General features: G+C 46.6%; 6 protein-coding genes across 6 annotated transcripts; 3 read left to right on the forward strand and 3 right to left on the reverse strand.

The window, feature by feature from the left end:
* The first annotated feature begins 305 nt into the window (after positions 1 to 305).
* On the forward strand, positions 306 to 1,790 carry PHATRDRAFT_50302 (predicted protein). The gene is made up of 3 exons (XM_002185119.1): positions 306 to 710; positions 787 to 1,318; positions 1,533 to 1,790. Exons 1-2 carry the CDS (start codon positions 481 to 483, stop codon positions 1,304 to 1,306), a joined length of 750 nt encoding a protein of 249 aa, XP_002185155.1. The 5' UTR covers positions 306 to 480; the 3' UTR covers positions 1,307 to 1,318; positions 1,533 to 1,790.
* PHATRDRAFT_50303 (predicted protein) lies at positions 1,758 to 2,610 on the reverse strand. The gene is made up of 2 exons (XM_002185203.1): positions 2,566 to 2,610; positions 1,758 to 2,249 (listed from the first exon to the last, which is right to left on the reverse strand). The coding sequence occupies exons 1-2, from the start codon at positions 2,597 to 2,599 to the stop codon at positions 1,909 to 1,911; spliced, it is 375 nt and encodes a 124-aa protein (XP_002185239.1). The 5' UTR covers positions 2,600 to 2,610; the 3' UTR covers positions 1,758 to 1,908.
* A 2,840-nt stretch (positions 2,611 to 5,450) lies between these two features.
* On the forward strand, positions 5,451 to 8,393 carry PHATRDRAFT_50304 (predicted protein). The gene is made up of 3 exons (XM_002185120.1): positions 5,451 to 5,639; positions 5,989 to 7,359; positions 7,441 to 8,393. Exons 1-3 carry the CDS (start codon positions 5,481 to 5,483, stop codon positions 8,137 to 8,139), a joined length of 2,229 nt encoding a protein of 742 aa, XP_002185156.1. The 5' UTR covers positions 5,451 to 5,480; the 3' UTR covers positions 8,140 to 8,393.
* Positions 8,394 to 8,437: 44 nt separating this feature from the next.
* Positions 8,438 to 11,246, reverse strand: PHATRDRAFT_50305 (predicted protein; the record flags this gene model as incomplete). The annotated part of the gene is made up of 5 exons (XM_002185204.1): positions 11,062 to 11,246; positions 10,609 to 10,933; positions 9,475 to 10,529; positions 8,576 to 9,410; positions 8,438 to 8,529 (listed from the first exon to the last, which is right to left on the reverse strand). Exons 1-5 carry the CDS (start codon positions 11,218 to 11,220, stop codon positions 8,438 to 8,440), a joined length of 2,466 nt encoding a protein of 821 aa, XP_002185240.1. The 5' UTR covers positions 11,221 to 11,246.
* A 761-nt stretch (positions 11,247 to 12,007) lies between these two features.
* PHATRDRAFT_50306 (predicted protein) lies at positions 12,008 to 12,988 on the forward strand. The gene has a single exon (XM_002185121.1). It carries the CDS (start codon positions 12,117 to 12,119, stop codon positions 12,747 to 12,749), a length of 633 nt encoding a protein of 210 aa, XP_002185157.1. The 5' UTR covers positions 12,008 to 12,116; the 3' UTR covers positions 12,750 to 12,988.
* A 15-nt stretch (positions 12,989 to 13,003) lies between these two features.
* On the reverse strand, positions 13,004 to 14,701 carry PHATRDRAFT_50307 (predicted protein; the record flags this gene model as incomplete). The annotated part of the gene is made up of 1 exon (XM_002185205.1): positions 13,004 to 14,701. Exon 1 carries the CDS (start codon positions 14,567 to 14,569, stop codon positions 13,004 to 13,006), a length of 1,566 nt encoding a protein of 521 aa, XP_002185241.1. The 5' UTR covers positions 14,570 to 14,701.

Below are 14,701 nucleotides of genomic sequence, written 5' to 3' on the forward strand. Positions count from 1 at the left end.
TCATGGTCGTGTTTACGAGGGAACAAATCCAACGAAAACTATCACAGTCAGTCAACACGTGGACAAGCAGTCGTGGAATCACAGCCAGTCCCGGATGAACCAATTAACGACGAAGCTCCGAAGAAGGACTGGATCTTCCCTTTTACAGTTAGTTGGGGTTCGTTTACTGTTTGGCAGAAAAAGGCAAGTTCTGTCTGGCCTCACCCCCTCAATGCATTAGCTCTCTCGACAAATCCAAACCGCACAAAAATTTACATGATATCCGAGCAAACCCGCAACTATCTAAAAAAGCATAAAAAGTTGGATCAACTGTTACGATCAAAAAAGCAAAGCAATTATAGCTTACATTAGCAGTGCAAAACAAGCTTAGCGACCGGTACCTGACATCAAATGGCTCCATGGCTCACATTGTTATCGACATGGCACCAAGGTGGTTCTTCACAAGTTGAGAGAAGTTATTAATCTGATCAAAGCACACGCATGCTTTCGCTTACTGCCCGAGGACGAGTTTCCCGCCTCGCCGCGAAACATTTGTTGCCTTGTGTCCTCTTCTCGTCTTGCCCAAGCGCAGTTTTCGATCCTGATCCGTCACTTTTGAATGCTACCAAAGCGCCTCTCGATTTTGATAATTCAGCCTCTGTTTACCGCGAGTTCATTACAGAAGCGCAAGAGCAAACGTTGATAGAAGAGTTGCAGGCCAAACTAAAGCGGTACGCTCATGGTGCAGCCGTTGCACTATTTACCGATCGTATCACGTCTTACCGATTTAATGTTTTCTTTCTAAAGATCCCGGTATCAAAAAGGACATTGGGATGCGGCAATTGTCGACTACCGAGAAACTGAAGTCATCGACGAAGCTTCGACACTCAGCGTAGAATTCCGAGGCGTATTGGAACGCGTTCGGGCCCAAATTCTGGCTCGCCACTTAATGCACAAACACCAAAGCGTGGCGCCAGAATTGCTGTGGTTGCCCTGTCACTGTATTGATCTGAAGAAAGAGGGAGAGTTGAATGCGCACGTTGATTCAGTCCGATTTTCGGGAGACATAGTTGCCGGTTTGTCGCTCATGTCCAGTAGCATCATGCGTCTTCGCGAAGAAAAACAAGAATTAGTTTCTTCTCAGAGAAAGCAAACCAAAGACGAGCCGTATGTTGATCTCTTTCTACAGGAACGATCACTATACGTTCTGGAAGGCTACAGTCGTTACAGATATACTCATGAGCTACTACCAAGTGGATCTACTTTTGGTGACAAGGTAGTCCATCGAGAGAATCGCCTGTCTATCATATTTCGGGACTCGAAATGAAAGAAGGTAATTGTACGTCTCACAGATGATGCTTTCAAAGTCAAAAAACGACAAGGAAACTGCTTATGATTAATGCATTACATTGGAATTACCGTCTGACATTCGTGTCTGAGGAGATCTTTGCGGCTTTAATGAAGCTAATTCTGTCAAATGTTTTGTTTCCGCTACGGCCTGTGTTCAGTAGGCCCTTTCTAACGTTTTTTCCTCTTTTTCCTGTTTCACACAGATTGTTGTTGACGTGGATCTGTGGAGAAATAAGACGTCACTGCGTCTAGAAGGTCAGAGCGGCATGATCGGTTTGGGTCGTTGTTGATCCAGATGGAGCACCTCCATTGCAAATGAGCGCCACAAGAACACTCGAACCACACCCAAAATGATTACTAACAGTAAGCTTGTGGGCTGCTTAGCATGAAAATTGTTTGCTGATTTTTGATAAGACCCGAAAGTGAGTCAGCGTAACAGCTAGAACTTCCTTACTTTATTCAAATATTGCTCTATTTACTGAGGTACTCACAGGCAAGGGCCGCAAAATTGGGCCCAGATTCGCAAAGTTCTTTAGAGCAATTGGCTCTTAAAAGTAGCTGGTGACTTCCCTCGACAATTTATTCCTCCTCTTCCGCGTCTACGTCCCCAAATGTAGATTCTCCGCTGTATTGAATGTAGAGAAAGCCGTCCTCATCCTTTTGTTCCTCGTACACGGTACTCATTAGCGCCGCATTCGGAGGAATTGTGTTCGAGCAAAAGAGAAAAAGCGCTTTTTCCGGCGCCAGCTTAATTCGCTTCCGAATCACGTAATGAAACTGACCGACTGTCAAGTCTGCTGGTACTAAATACTTTTTCTTGTCAATGTCCGGGATATCCGACCGATCGGCTTTTTCGCAAATCACAGGAACTCGGTCTGGGTATTTGGCGCGGATTCGCTCTGCCTCGGATTTGCGCTTTTCTGCAGGTACAGATTAAAAGCGAAAATAGCGATATTCCAGTCAGACAAAGAGCCGTTTAGCAGTAAGGAGATCGAATCTATTCATATTCAAACAAAATGTGCACGAATCGCGACAGGAATGTCAAGCTTCCAACCTGAATCTCTGTCGTCCTACATTAATTTGCTATGGAAGTAGAGAATCCCAGAATGGAGTCACGATTACGTCAACAACAAAATCGCGGCTTTCTCTCTGAATCGCCTCAGTGAACGAAAACTAACGGACTTGTTTATCTTTTGGCTCTTTCGGGCACCTCCGCCTCAAATGGGGATAACGTACCTAGTTGATGCTCCTCTTTGAAAGACTTGCTCATGGTGGTGATCTTTTTGGAGTCAAGACGAGAAGTGGTATCACGGAAAATGAGCTTCAAGACATGTGATTGCTGCACGGCAGTACGACAGAATTCTGGTGCGCCATCCCTTCCGCATCATTCCGATCGATTCCCTCGACTACTCACAGTCAAGAATTCATTCACGTCAAGATTCTCGTAAATAGCTATTTATAGTTACATTTCCGATATGTTGACTGTAAAGGTTCTAGATCGTGGAAGACGTGTCCGAGACATTCCAGCGAATTCAGAGCCGTCGTTTCGCGTTTACAGCAGTTACTGTTAGAATTGGCCAAAGACTGTTCCAAACCTAAACAACTTTGCTCTCGTGGTTCCAAATAGCGTCACGCCACGGCAAAGTTGACCAGACATAGTTTGTCAGCATTTGACCAAAAATTGTTATATTTGATAGCTGTTAAGAAACAAGTCTGGTAAACAAATGTAAGTGTTGATACAAACAACCTGCAGTACACCTAAGGGACTGAGGGACTGCAAAAACTCTACTTGTTCTCCATGGGGTGGACAGCAGATACAAGGACCTATGCGAAAAAAGCAGTGTGGATTAAAGACCTCATAAAACAATGATTGAAGAACCCTCCATGTGTCTTGCGGCAATTCTTGTTGCTCCAATTGTATCCCCAATGTTCTGTTTGTATCTGTCACGGTTTAGTACCATGCAACATGCCCACCAAGAATGTCCGTCCGTTAGGTGTCAACACGGTGGATGGCAGTTGGAGTGTTTACAAGGATGAAGTGAGTTGCATGGAAGTTAATTTGGTCACATTGTATTGAATTCCAAAGTACAACGATGTATCAGGCGTTGGAGAGAACGCGACGGAGTCAGTCGTGTTCTGACAGTGGCAACGGAGTGGGACAGCCAATACTTATCACCTGACTAACGGATGTAAATGAATGCACCCCATTTTCCGTGGCATGTGTGTTATGAAAGGTATTTCAGGTTCCACTATAAGTATATGTGAGCGTGCGCCATGGTATAAGGATACTATGGCAAAGGAAAGATATTTGGTTTTGTTTGAGTTTGTTCCTCAGGTTTTGTTGTATCTTGGCAAATCAGAGAAACAACAAGAACTAGTTTATAGCACTAATTCTTCAATCATTGTTTTTTAAGTTCTTTGATCCGTACTGCCTTTATCGCACAGGTCCTCGTATCCGCTGTCTAACCCGTGGGGAGCGTCGTCAACAAGTAGAGTTTTACAGTCCCTAAGTCCCTTAGGTGTATCGCCGGTCGTTCGTAATAACGCCCTCCTCTGTTTACCAGGCTCTGTTCCTAACAGCGCTTCTGTCCATACAGTGTACATTGGTGTATATCGTAACAGTATCTCCTAGAATCTTTCCATCTCTCCACACACCTTGGTCTTGGAAACTGACAAATGGAGACTAAACACAAGTGCTTCCAGAAAGATAGCAATTGTACAAACACTTCCATTATGGCAAGTCCATGTGACCATGAAATAAGCTGATATCATTTCTTTGCTTTGCATGCGTACTTAACTCCATATGCATTGTCAATTCATACTTGCAACATCCACGTTATGTATTTATGCTTATGAGACGTGTCACTACAAGGTAACTATAATATGGTAGTATCAATTGTAGCATTCCATTGCTATAATTTATCAATATGTCTCTCACCAAAGACAGATAAAATCAGGAACTAGGATGCTGGATACAAATGGATTTACCTAAGTATTTGTCATAAATAGGTATGTAACCGTAACCACCAGGATCCATCTCCGATGGATTTTGCAAGGAGTCTTGTAAAGAGTTGGTAGTCTCTACAAGTGGCCACAGGATTCTAGGTTTACACACTCTTTTTTCATTTTATGTTTCACAAAAACTTTGTCACTGTTTATTTCCCAATATTATAATACTCTCCCAATTAATTAATCAGCTGAGGCCTTTTCATGGCTTTCCCCTAAGCTCTACTCTTCCATTGTATCTCCAGATACTTTTTTAAGTAGGACTCATTCACTTTTAGACCACTTTATGGCTCTTAAAAAGCTTGTTGTTATCCATACCACCTCGTTGACTCCATGATGTAGGTAGTATGCACAGTAACAGTGCCAGTACTGCAGCCTCGAATCCTACATACTTCCGACGACATCTTGTTTTAGCTAGCAAATTCTCTCTGTGTGCGACGACACTTGAAGCGAGGCTTCGGGGGTCCAGCTGTTTCTGATGTCGCTTTGTTATCAAAGATTTCTTTTGATTGCATCTCTTGAAACTGAAAAAGGCGTTTTGTGCATAACCAATTGTATGAATTTTTTTCCTAAGATACGGAACCTCTTTGCTTCGATTTTCCTTTCTGGCTATTGGAAAGGCATTTGCCGACTTGAGATTTCAGCCATTTTTATAAGGAAGTCTTGTTTTTGAAAGATGGTTTCGACTACTTTCTTCTTTACATATTGATGCTAGAAACCAAATGTATAGATAATTCTCTCAAGTTATTACATGCACGACGCAATTTAATATGTTTATTTTGCCTTCCTGGAACTCTCCTCATTGTTTTATACAATAATTGTCCAAGAAGACTAAAAAAGAAAGCATCATCTGTATCCAAAAGGAAGCGTGCCAGTGAAAAGAGTGCGTCAGAAGTAGCGGGTTTTGCCGACTTATAGTTAATTTCACAGTCAATCAACTAACAAAGTCGCAAGGTAGAGACACCGACATAAAAGAATTTATGTCGCACAGTACATCACCGGAAGTACGTGGTAATCCACAAGATCATTATTTACGGGATACGCCGCTGTACCCTGGAGGTTAATTTCGACACCAACAGCAAGCCACTTGTGATACGCCACAAAAATTCGTCCAGCTGGACAAGCAACGAACCAACAATTTTGAAATGGCGACTATGAACGGCTTCGACATGGGCTTTGGAGCAAACGCGGCTGCAGTCTTCGGTAGCCTCGAGATGGACGGCGACGAATATGTGCGATGTATGTTGTGCCATTCCGCAGGAGTCGACGTCCGAGTCAGCTCCTGTGGATGTACAAGCCATGCCGTAAGTTCTACGTGTAGTTAGTACTGAAAAGATCAGAATCGGATGCAGATCCGATTGCATCGGAATTTGCGGGCAAGTCAGCATCGAAGCGACCGGCGCAGTATAATATGGTCCTTGAGTGCGCGTACTCGCATCACGTTCATGTCTGGTCATCAATTTAGCGCCATGGTCCAACGATCCTTTCGTTCTACGCGGATGAGAGATCCAACCAGCGGCGAAAAATCCAAATCAGAATTTACAGATGGCTCATGACCTCAGAAACTGAATGCCGACAGCGTCACCGATATCATAAATATCGCCATAGGATACGCCTCACCTCTCGCTTTCTTTTCACTTTCTTTTCCTCCAGCGTTGCATCCAACTCAACCCTCACGGATCTCTCTCGAACTGCCCATTTTGTACAAAACCTACGCAAGGGCTTGTTCTTTTTCCCATGAGTTTCCGTGAAATTGACGAAGCGCACCGTACAGCTTCGGCGCTGCCTCCCAAGCCACAAAATCGCGGCCGGAAGCGCAAAACGGGCGCGGACTTGATCGAAGACAAGGGCTACGTAGCAGAGCGTCGTACGGGCCGTTGGACCAACGAGGAAATGTCCTTTTGCGATAAACTCATGGATAAATTTGCCAACGGCGACCTACCTGTGGCGGATGGGGTCAAGCTCAACGAGTTTTTGGGCAACATGCTGAAGTCCAAGCAATCCCGTCTTACGAAAAAGATGAAGAATGCTAAGCTCTCGAGCAAAACTTACCAAAAGGGGATCGGATGTTTGACCGCAACGGACGCTAGCGAATTTTCGGACCTCGAAGAATTATTTTTTCAGGCTATTCCTGACCTCCAGGAGCGTGCGGAGATAAAGTTTCATATGCAAAAGGAATGGCGCGAACAATTCAGCCGTGTCTGCGCCACAGTCGGACAGCCTCTGGATGCTGATTCTTGGCTCGGAAGTGTTGAAGAGATGGATCGTCGTGCCTCGCAGACGCGCGACGCTGCCCGAATGGCCAAACGCAAGCTCATGATGGGAGTTGCTCTCCGTACCGACTCGCAGAACGCCGATGACGGTGTCTTCATTGAGAAAACAGAGGCTGAAGCCCGGGCCGCCGGATCCACATACACGAGCGAAAGAGATGTTGAAGATGAGATGCTGAGCATTCTGGCAGAGGATAAGGCTGCCGCGCAAGCCATCGACCTAAATGGAAAAAGTAGCCTTCTCCATTCTGCTCCGTTTCTCTCCAAAACGACGTCGTACTTGCAGCGCCTTGGTATTCCTTTTGAGCACGTAGATCTTTGGGTGCCATCTTTTGTTCCTGGAGATGGCGAAGATTTAGATAGCACGACTTGTCGACTTTGCTTTGCTGGTTCCGCAACTGTCGATAAGGTTATTGAACAGGACGGCAAAAGTGGCCGCTCTCTAACGACAGAAGAACGGTTTAATCTTTTCGCCTTCGGTGACTACAGTCAAAAGTTTTCCTTTGATGTTGGCTGCGGTCTTCCTGGACGTGTTTATGAAAGTGGACGCCCCACATGGGAGCAAAGTGTACACAATGCTCCCCACAACCATTTTGAACGCTGCGGTGGTGCATTGCAGTGGGGAATCAAGACGGTGGTAGGAATACCGATTGCTAGTCCGAACGTTGGTAGGATTGTTGTAACCCTTTATTCCTGCTACGATCGTCCTAAGGACGAAGATCTTGTTTCTCGTCTTTCCGAAGAATTTACGAGGGTAAGCTGCAATTTAGTTTATGTTTTTGTCTTTGACAAGCTTGAGCCATTCTCTCACAGCCAGGTCTTTCTCCCTCACCAGCTTATGCCTTCTCCGAAGTGGAAGCTTGTTGTCGACATTGGGGATGTCGAGGAAACGCCGTCGGCTACTTACGCTACTGCGGGAACCACTTCTTCTACCGCTGCGCAAGTCGACGGTCACGATGCGAGCGACAATTCCAAGGAATCTATCGACATTTCGATCGTTGCATCTGTTGCGTCGAATCCGGTGGAAGTCGCGTCTTCAAACCCCGCTGCCATTTCAGCTTATAGCGGGGCCGAAGCTCGTGATCCTAGGATCGAGCAAGTTGTCGCGATGATGGGGGATTTTATGCCATCCGACCCTAACTCTCTCATGGCACCATACATGCAAGGCTTCATGTCACTGCGTCTCCTTCTTCTTCGTCATTCTCTGACATCAGAAGAAAGCGAATTGTCGAGAACGATACTCGATTCTTTCTCCTCCTATACAGCTGGGGGACGTGATCGCGGTGATATTGCCATTATGTTGGCCAGGGACTTTATGTTTCTTAGTCATCAGCAACAACAGGCGCACCATCCTTCGTTTCTTAATTTAGGGGAGAACATGATGGGTTCTGTTGCGGGTGCGCACACAACGACAAACACAGGGTTGTCGCTTTTTGGTCTGCCGTCCACCAGCTCCAGTCTTCAGAACTCTCCGGCTCTCACCCCAATTCCCGGCCCGGGAACTAACGACTCGATGTCGATTGTATCAAACTAAATTGGTTTGAGGGTGATGGCGCACTGGTTGGACGGGCTCTTCTTTTCAAGGTTTGGGTTCTGCATTTTTTGTTTTTAGTTGGATCAAGCCGCATTTTTCCGAGTCGGCTTGGCTTTTGTGATGTGCATTCTGCACAATTTATTTTTTGGGTTTGGTTTTATAGTTAGCGATCCTATCGTTGATACACGTTGGTGCTCAATGCAGGCAATTGCTTTCTGCTTTCCTTTCTAATTTACATTTTATATATCATTTTCAGCACTTTTCTCAAATATTCATTAGACGATTCACGGTCATCTCTCTACAAAAGTTTTTCCGCAATGGTGGCAAACTTGGTCGATGGGCTAGAAATGTAGATAAGATATCCTATCGCAAAAAGCGATGAATGATTGACTGTGAAGCAGTAGTTATATCCTCTGAAAAATCATTCCAGAAGCACTGTCGAGACAGGCTGACAGTTGCTCGGTTGACAGTGTATTGGAATTGAGTCCAACAGGGACCGTACTAGTTTCGTGTGATGCTGCTTGCGGAAGGGATTGCGCCAAAGCAGGCAGCTGCAAAGAAATCATGACATTGCTCGTAGTTTTCAGGTCCTTGGTTTTGGGCACTCCGTTGGTAATACTAGGTTGCTGAGAAGGAAAGAAGTTTGGCTGGCTTGCCCGCGAGTATCTGGAAGTCGGAGGAGTGTAGCCCCTGCTACTGTTTTGAGAGTCAAACTCATTACCGGGAGTGCAACAGCCTGCCACTTTCGGGGGAAAGGAAGTGAATCTTATGTTGCTGTCTATATGAATACTATTCGGCGGGCAGCATCCACTTGACGGCGAGTAGTCCGAAACCCCGTTGGTAGTACAGCCACAATGAACTAGAGCCGTATTCGTTGTGTTCGATTCTGATGAGTTAGATACCATCATTTGCTGTTTTGACATCACCATGAAATCCCTTGCTATTGTCCATGCAATGTCTACTCCTGCTTGTCCCGAGTGTTTACGCTTCTTGTATGTTCGAAGGATGGCTTTCAGCAAAATATCATCACGCTCTAAAAGCGAACTCTTTGTCAGGAGCATACGAAGCGCCGTAAAACCTGGAAGGTAAAGAGCCATCGGGGAAGACTTGTCGGCGGGAGTGTGAACACGAATCAGGGCAAGCAGTTCATCGATACAAGCGTCTTCTTCGGATATTGCCGTTTGATCCGAAGGCATTTTTCGTCTTAAGGACCCTATATCAACAGTCAGTTTCCATCGCGGCGACGGCATCAACTGATAGTCAACCAGAAACTGTTAGGCTTCCAAGTACACAGAACCATGTCTGAAAATAGAAAGGGACATTCAGGAGACTTACCGCAGAGAGCTCATCTATGATCCGTACAACCATATCTTGGTCTTGGACACGGTCGTAAAGGGAATAAAAAACAACGATAAGTCTCCCTACGTTGGGGCTCGGTACGGGAATGCACAGGACGGTCTGAATGCCCCATTGGGACGCTCCTCCAATACGCTCAAAAGCCGTGCTAGGAGCATTCTGAATACCCTGCTCCCATGAAGAAGCTCCAGAGCTGTAGACACGACCAGGTAGACCGCATCCAACATCGAAGGAAAATTTTTGACTATACTCCCCGAAAGAAACGAGATCATATTGTTCTTCGCTGGTGAGAGCGACTTGCAGGCCTCCCTGCAATAGAATCTTAACGTCGGTCGTGGCAGCTCCAGCGAAGCAAAGGCGACTGGTCTGATTCACAATTGGTTCACCTGTAATAGGTTGTGAAAATGACGGTGCCCAAACATCAACGTGCTCAAATGGCACGTTGTGTCGCTGCATGTATACGGCAACTCGCTCGACGAATGGGGAGGTATTGTACTTGGCAGAGGATTTGTTGAAGCCACTGCAATGTCGCTTGTTTCTGTGCGAGCCAGCGAGAGAATCAGTATCAGACAGAGAAGAGTCGGCGTCAATAAAAACACCATTCTGTGGATCCATTGTATCTCTATGCAACGCTTGTCCCATCATTCTCTTACGGCGCGCCAACCGTGCGGCGTCCTTTTCGTGAGATTCTCGCCGGTCCATTTCTTCCACACTGGTCAGCCAGGCATCCGCATCTAATTTTTGACCAATACCGAGGCAAAAAGAACTAAAAAGCTCACGCCATTCCTTTTGCATGTGAAAGCGAATCTCGGAACGCTCCATGTTGCACCGAATCGAGGCGAAGAATTTGCTCTCGAGTTGTGAAAACTCTCGAGCACGCTCGTCTTCCACAATGTAACCCAGTGTTCGCTGATACTGTCGAGACGAAAGGCGAGCGTTTTTCATTTTCTTGGTCAGTCTAGACTGCTTTGATTTGAGCATGTTGGACAGAAAATCGTTCAATTTGATTCCGTCCGGGATTGGAATCAGGCCAGCTAGAACATGACGGGGCCAGTCGACGTGAGACGATTTTTCGTTCGGTAATAGGTTTTGAGGAACAAATTATGGACTTACCTTCAAAGAGTTCGATCAGCTGATCGCAATATTCCGTTTCTTCCGTCGTCCAGCGTCCCGTGCGCAGTTCGTTGGACTCGGCAGCATTCGACTTTCCAAGTTCGTCGTTCGTTCCCTCTCGCGCGTTCAAGAGCGGGTTCAGGCGCGTCACCGTTGCGTTCAACCGCTTCTTGCCTCGTTTGTCCGAGAGCCTGGTGTTGGCGGCTTCGGCCTGCGCACGATCAATTTCGTTAAAGGCCATGGGAATCAAACGAAGTCCCGTGGCGGGTTGATGGCAAACGGGACAAGTGTCGATCAGCTTATTCTCGGAAACACCACAACAACGCTGAAGAAAAAGCGAATGAATGTATCGGTGAGATGGTGTTGTTTTACCGAAGCTACGGCAGACGAAAATCCTTGTGTACCGAAACGCCATGGATTCCTTTGGACAAGAACGTCCCAATCTGTACCTACCGTGTGCATGCAACAGTTGCAAGGAACACACTGAATGTCGCATCCTCCGACACCGCATCGGTTGCAGCAGCAGCACGACAATCCGTCCGGGGCCTGCTCGCAATTCGGAGGCGGCGGTAACTCAAAGCCTAGAATGCTATCGGGAAAGAACGCTTCCATGGTCGTTTCGGCACAATTGCGTAGGATGGGAGGTCATCCTTTGCGACGCAGCGTTCCGATAGTGAGCTGGACAAGTTGTCGGACTCACTGACAGGCGGTGTCACGCTGTCAGGCTGTGTCGGTTAGCTCGGAATGTCACCGGACGCACTACCGGTAGCTTTTCTTCTACTTGCGGAACACAATTAACGGTAAATATCTCCGAATATCAGAACCGAAGCATGGACCTCCTCCGCGTTTCGATCTTTCCGTGGATATGGATTTCTGTACGACGATAAATTTGAATGAGTCCGAAAACACGCTCAGAGTAACATGGACATTGACCCCTATTACCTGTAACCGTAACTATCGAAAATCTGGCATTGTAAATGGATGGCTATTAACTAACTTAGAAAAATAGCCCATTTTTCATGGAGATTGACCCCTATTACTTTCAACTCGTAATATCGAAAATCAGGCATCGCGAATTGATGGCAGTTAAATTTGAAACAAAAGCCCTATTTCTCCTTTAAATACGTCTCGTCCGACGAGCAAAAGTGATAAAAGGCAAGACTCAGATCTATAGATTGACGGGAACGACTTAAACAGATGCGTGGTCATTTACCGTTTGACGGGTTTATTCACTGTACGAGTTCGCGAGTATTCGTGGGGACGGGTCGTGGTGTAAAAGTGTGAACCGTACGTACACGGGTCAAACCCAGAAAAGAAAGAACACGGCGCTGCCGGTCCGCCAAATTCGGAACTGCTGCCGAGATGTCGAAACATTTCGAAAATTCATAAATTACAGCCACATACGTTGACACCTCCCCTTCACACGATGATCAACAGCTTTGGGCCACTTTTGTAACTCTTGTGTTTCGTTTTTTTTTCATATCAGACCAGTATAATCAATCATTGCCATGAGATCGGACTACGAAATGGGTTCGATCGACGGAGGTCAATTGGAACGTGTCGGGTCTGAGATTCCCTCGGAAGAGTTCTACCGGACTCCGTGCAACTCTACCACCGCATCCAGCCGGTGTTCGGGTAGAATCTCGCCGGCACAAGCCTTACCTGGTATCCGCAACAACTCGGTGGGATCCTCTCCGCGAAGTGACTTGCACCTCATTCGTCGGCGCAGGCAGGAGAGTGTCGCGGAACGGGGTCACACGTTTCGGAACCACTCGCGTTTTAGTAACAATACAACTGACAGCAGCTTCGTTTTGGCGACGCCGCAAGAGATCGGGTTACCCAGTCTCTCCTCGGAAGAACTCAATACCTGGATGTGGTATCCCGATCAGTCGCCCGCCGCGAGTCTCCCATCGGACCGGGCCGATTTGGGCACGAGCAGCCCTACAGCGAGACACGGTTCTTTGGCTTTGGACGTTGCCCGAGATCCTTCCGCCTTATTTTTACCCATTGGGGACGATGAAGATGCCTTTCGGGAAGACGAGGAAAGCGAAGCTTACGGAGTACCTAGCTTGTATACTCTTACCGCGAGTCCAAGGTTTCGACTCAACCCGAAGCCTTCGTCGAATCGATCCCCATTTTGATGCTGGCCGATTGTCGCGCACGGTTTGAAGGTATTTCTTTCAATTCGGTTGGCGACGATGATTATTCTACAGCTTATCTTTGTTTCCACACACATTGGGGACTTTTTGTTGTTCAATATTTGCATCACACCTTGTTGGGCTCCTTGTGAGTTCTTGTATTTTCTGTTTATTGCTTCCGAGTAATGCCGTTCCATAGGTCAGACTGTGTATAGTTCAAATTCAATGTTTACTTTTTCATTCTATCAATATATACTCTATAACCGTAGTGCAGGTATAGAAATGGCTAGCTGCCCGCTTTCGACGGCAAGCTGGCCCATTCCACACGCCAAAACTATGACTGGTGTCCACAAGGCACAAAAGGCCCAATCTTCAAATCTAGCAACAACAGCATCCACCGACTGTACGGTACGGAACCCGTCTTCCAACCTGGCGCGCCGATACCTCCAGAATTGGTATTGCAAAAAACAGGCATAGGTACTCGTGATTGTTACTTGAAGTGCAACCAAAGTCCAAGAGATGTTTTCTACCAACAACCTCGAAAGCACTATCGCGAACGCCCCCGTAGATATGATACTATGAATAAATGGGGGCAGGAACTTGAACAGACTAAATGTCATGTTGAGCACCGTCAAACTGACCAGGAACCCAAAAATTTGTGCAAGACACGCCCATGTCCAACTTGTGCTTGCTCCGACGCTGATAGAGGGAAGCAGCGAGTAGAAAGTGTAGAGCGCTCCTGTACTGACTCTATCTTCCGTTGCCGAGCATGCCGTTGAACACATCTGGAGAGAAAGGCACTTGATGAGTGGGCACTGATCTTGAAACATAAACACGGTACTCGCACCGGCATTTACCAATTGCACCGCGAGATGTACCCATCCGGAAACCGGGTAGTCCTTGCTGTCAACCAAAAATCGGTAAAATATGAAAAAAGGTTTGATTAGGACAATCGTACCTAGCCCGATTTTGGCCGACATCGAGACCGTTTGCAAAGCTGAATTTCGTGCATTCATCAGCTTGGCAAGCCCAAGTTTGTCTTGTTGGATGGCTGACATCTTTTCTTGGTGACGACGTTGTCCAATTTCTCTATCCACAAGCCTCTGTTGGCTATCGTAGTAATACCATTGTGATTCGTCATGCCGCCTAGATTGGATAATCATTTCTGTAGTGTGGCGGAGGGTCGCAACTGTGAGGGCGTCATTGTCATTTGTTGATAGACCTTCCTTATGCATGGCTGCTCTGATGAGTTTTGCATCCCGTGCTAGTTTTCGCGTTTGCTCAAACACATCTTGGTTTCTCTGTGAAGTATTATTTATCGAGTATAACTTTTCGAACTCGACCATTCGGCTACAAAGACGCTGCGATGAATGTGACAGATCAGAAGCATTTTGTTTGTCAACAACGAGAGCAGGAGTGATGGGTCGCTCACCCTCTTGCGTTGTAGGGACGCGAAGGCCGTCGGGGCCATATGAAGGGGAAGCCGCCGTACGACGAGGATTTGCGAAGCTTGTCATAGATTCAGATCCCTCATGTGTCGAGTATGACTCTTCTCCCGGAGCTGGAGTGGCCTTCTTTGATCGATTTACCGCTAGTCCAGCAAGAACCGAAACAGAACCTAAAAGCAGAACTAATCCTGTAATTACAGACGACCACCCTTTCTCACCCCTCAAAATTGTCTCCTCAAACACAGCCGCGTTCACGGACGCCGGAATAACGACTTGTCCTGTCCCTTCGATGATAAACTCGTCATCGGCGCCATCCATGGTGAACAAACTCACTATCTTTGCTAGACGGTCGTTCACAATATCAGGGTCGTTCATAATAAGTTGGAACTTGGACAGCCGTAGCGTGCTTTAATTTTGCAACGTGCGCGCTCAATGAAGCTCTTGACGAAACAGCCGTGCCATTCGAACCTCTGTCGAAAAAGACGGCTCCGCAAAGCAGTAAAAGCG

The sequence above is a fragment of the Phaeodactylum tricornutum genome, chromosome 28 (assembly GCF_000150955.2).
Source record: "Phaeodactylum tricornutum CCAP 1055/1 chromosome 28, whole genome shotgun sequence".
Classification (NCBI taxonomy): Eukaryota; Bacillariophyta; class Bacillariophyceae; order Surirellales; family Neidiaceae; genus Phaeodactylum; species Phaeodactylum tricornutum.

Bases quoted from the DNA above. Each gene is read 5' to 3' on its own strand.
- PHATRDRAFT_50302 (XM_002185119.1), top strand. From the start codon at position 481: ATGCTTTCGCTTACTGCCCGAGGACGAGTTTCCCGCCTCGCCGCGAAA. The intron at 711-786 runs GTACGCTCATGG...TTCTTTCTAAAG, and splicing joins TTGCAGGCCAAACTAAAGCG to ATCCCGGTATCAAAAAGGAC.
- PHATRDRAFT_50303 (XM_002185203.1), bottom strand. From the start codon at position 2,599: ATGAGCAAGTCTTTCAAAGAGGAGCATCAACTAG. The intron at 2,250-2,565 runs GTACGTTATCCC...CTGTACCTGCAG, and splicing joins CAAAGAGGAGCATCAACTAG to AAAAGCGCAAATCCGAGGCA.
- PHATRDRAFT_50304 (XM_002185120.1), top strand. From the start codon at position 5,481: ATGGCGACTATGAACGGCTTCGACATGGGCTTTGGAGCAAACGCGGCT. The intron at 5,640-5,988 runs GTAAGTTCTACG...CTTTTCCTCCAG, and splicing joins GTGGATGTACAAGCCATGCC to CGTTGCATCCAACTCAACCC. The intron at 7,360-7,440 runs GTAAGCTGCAAT...CTCCCTCACCAG, and splicing joins TTTCCGAAGAATTTACGAGG to CTTATGCCTTCTCCGAAGTG.
- PHATRDRAFT_50306 (XM_002185121.1), top strand. From the start codon at position 12,117: ATGAGATCGGACTACGAAATGGGTTCGATCGACGGAGGTCAATTGGAA.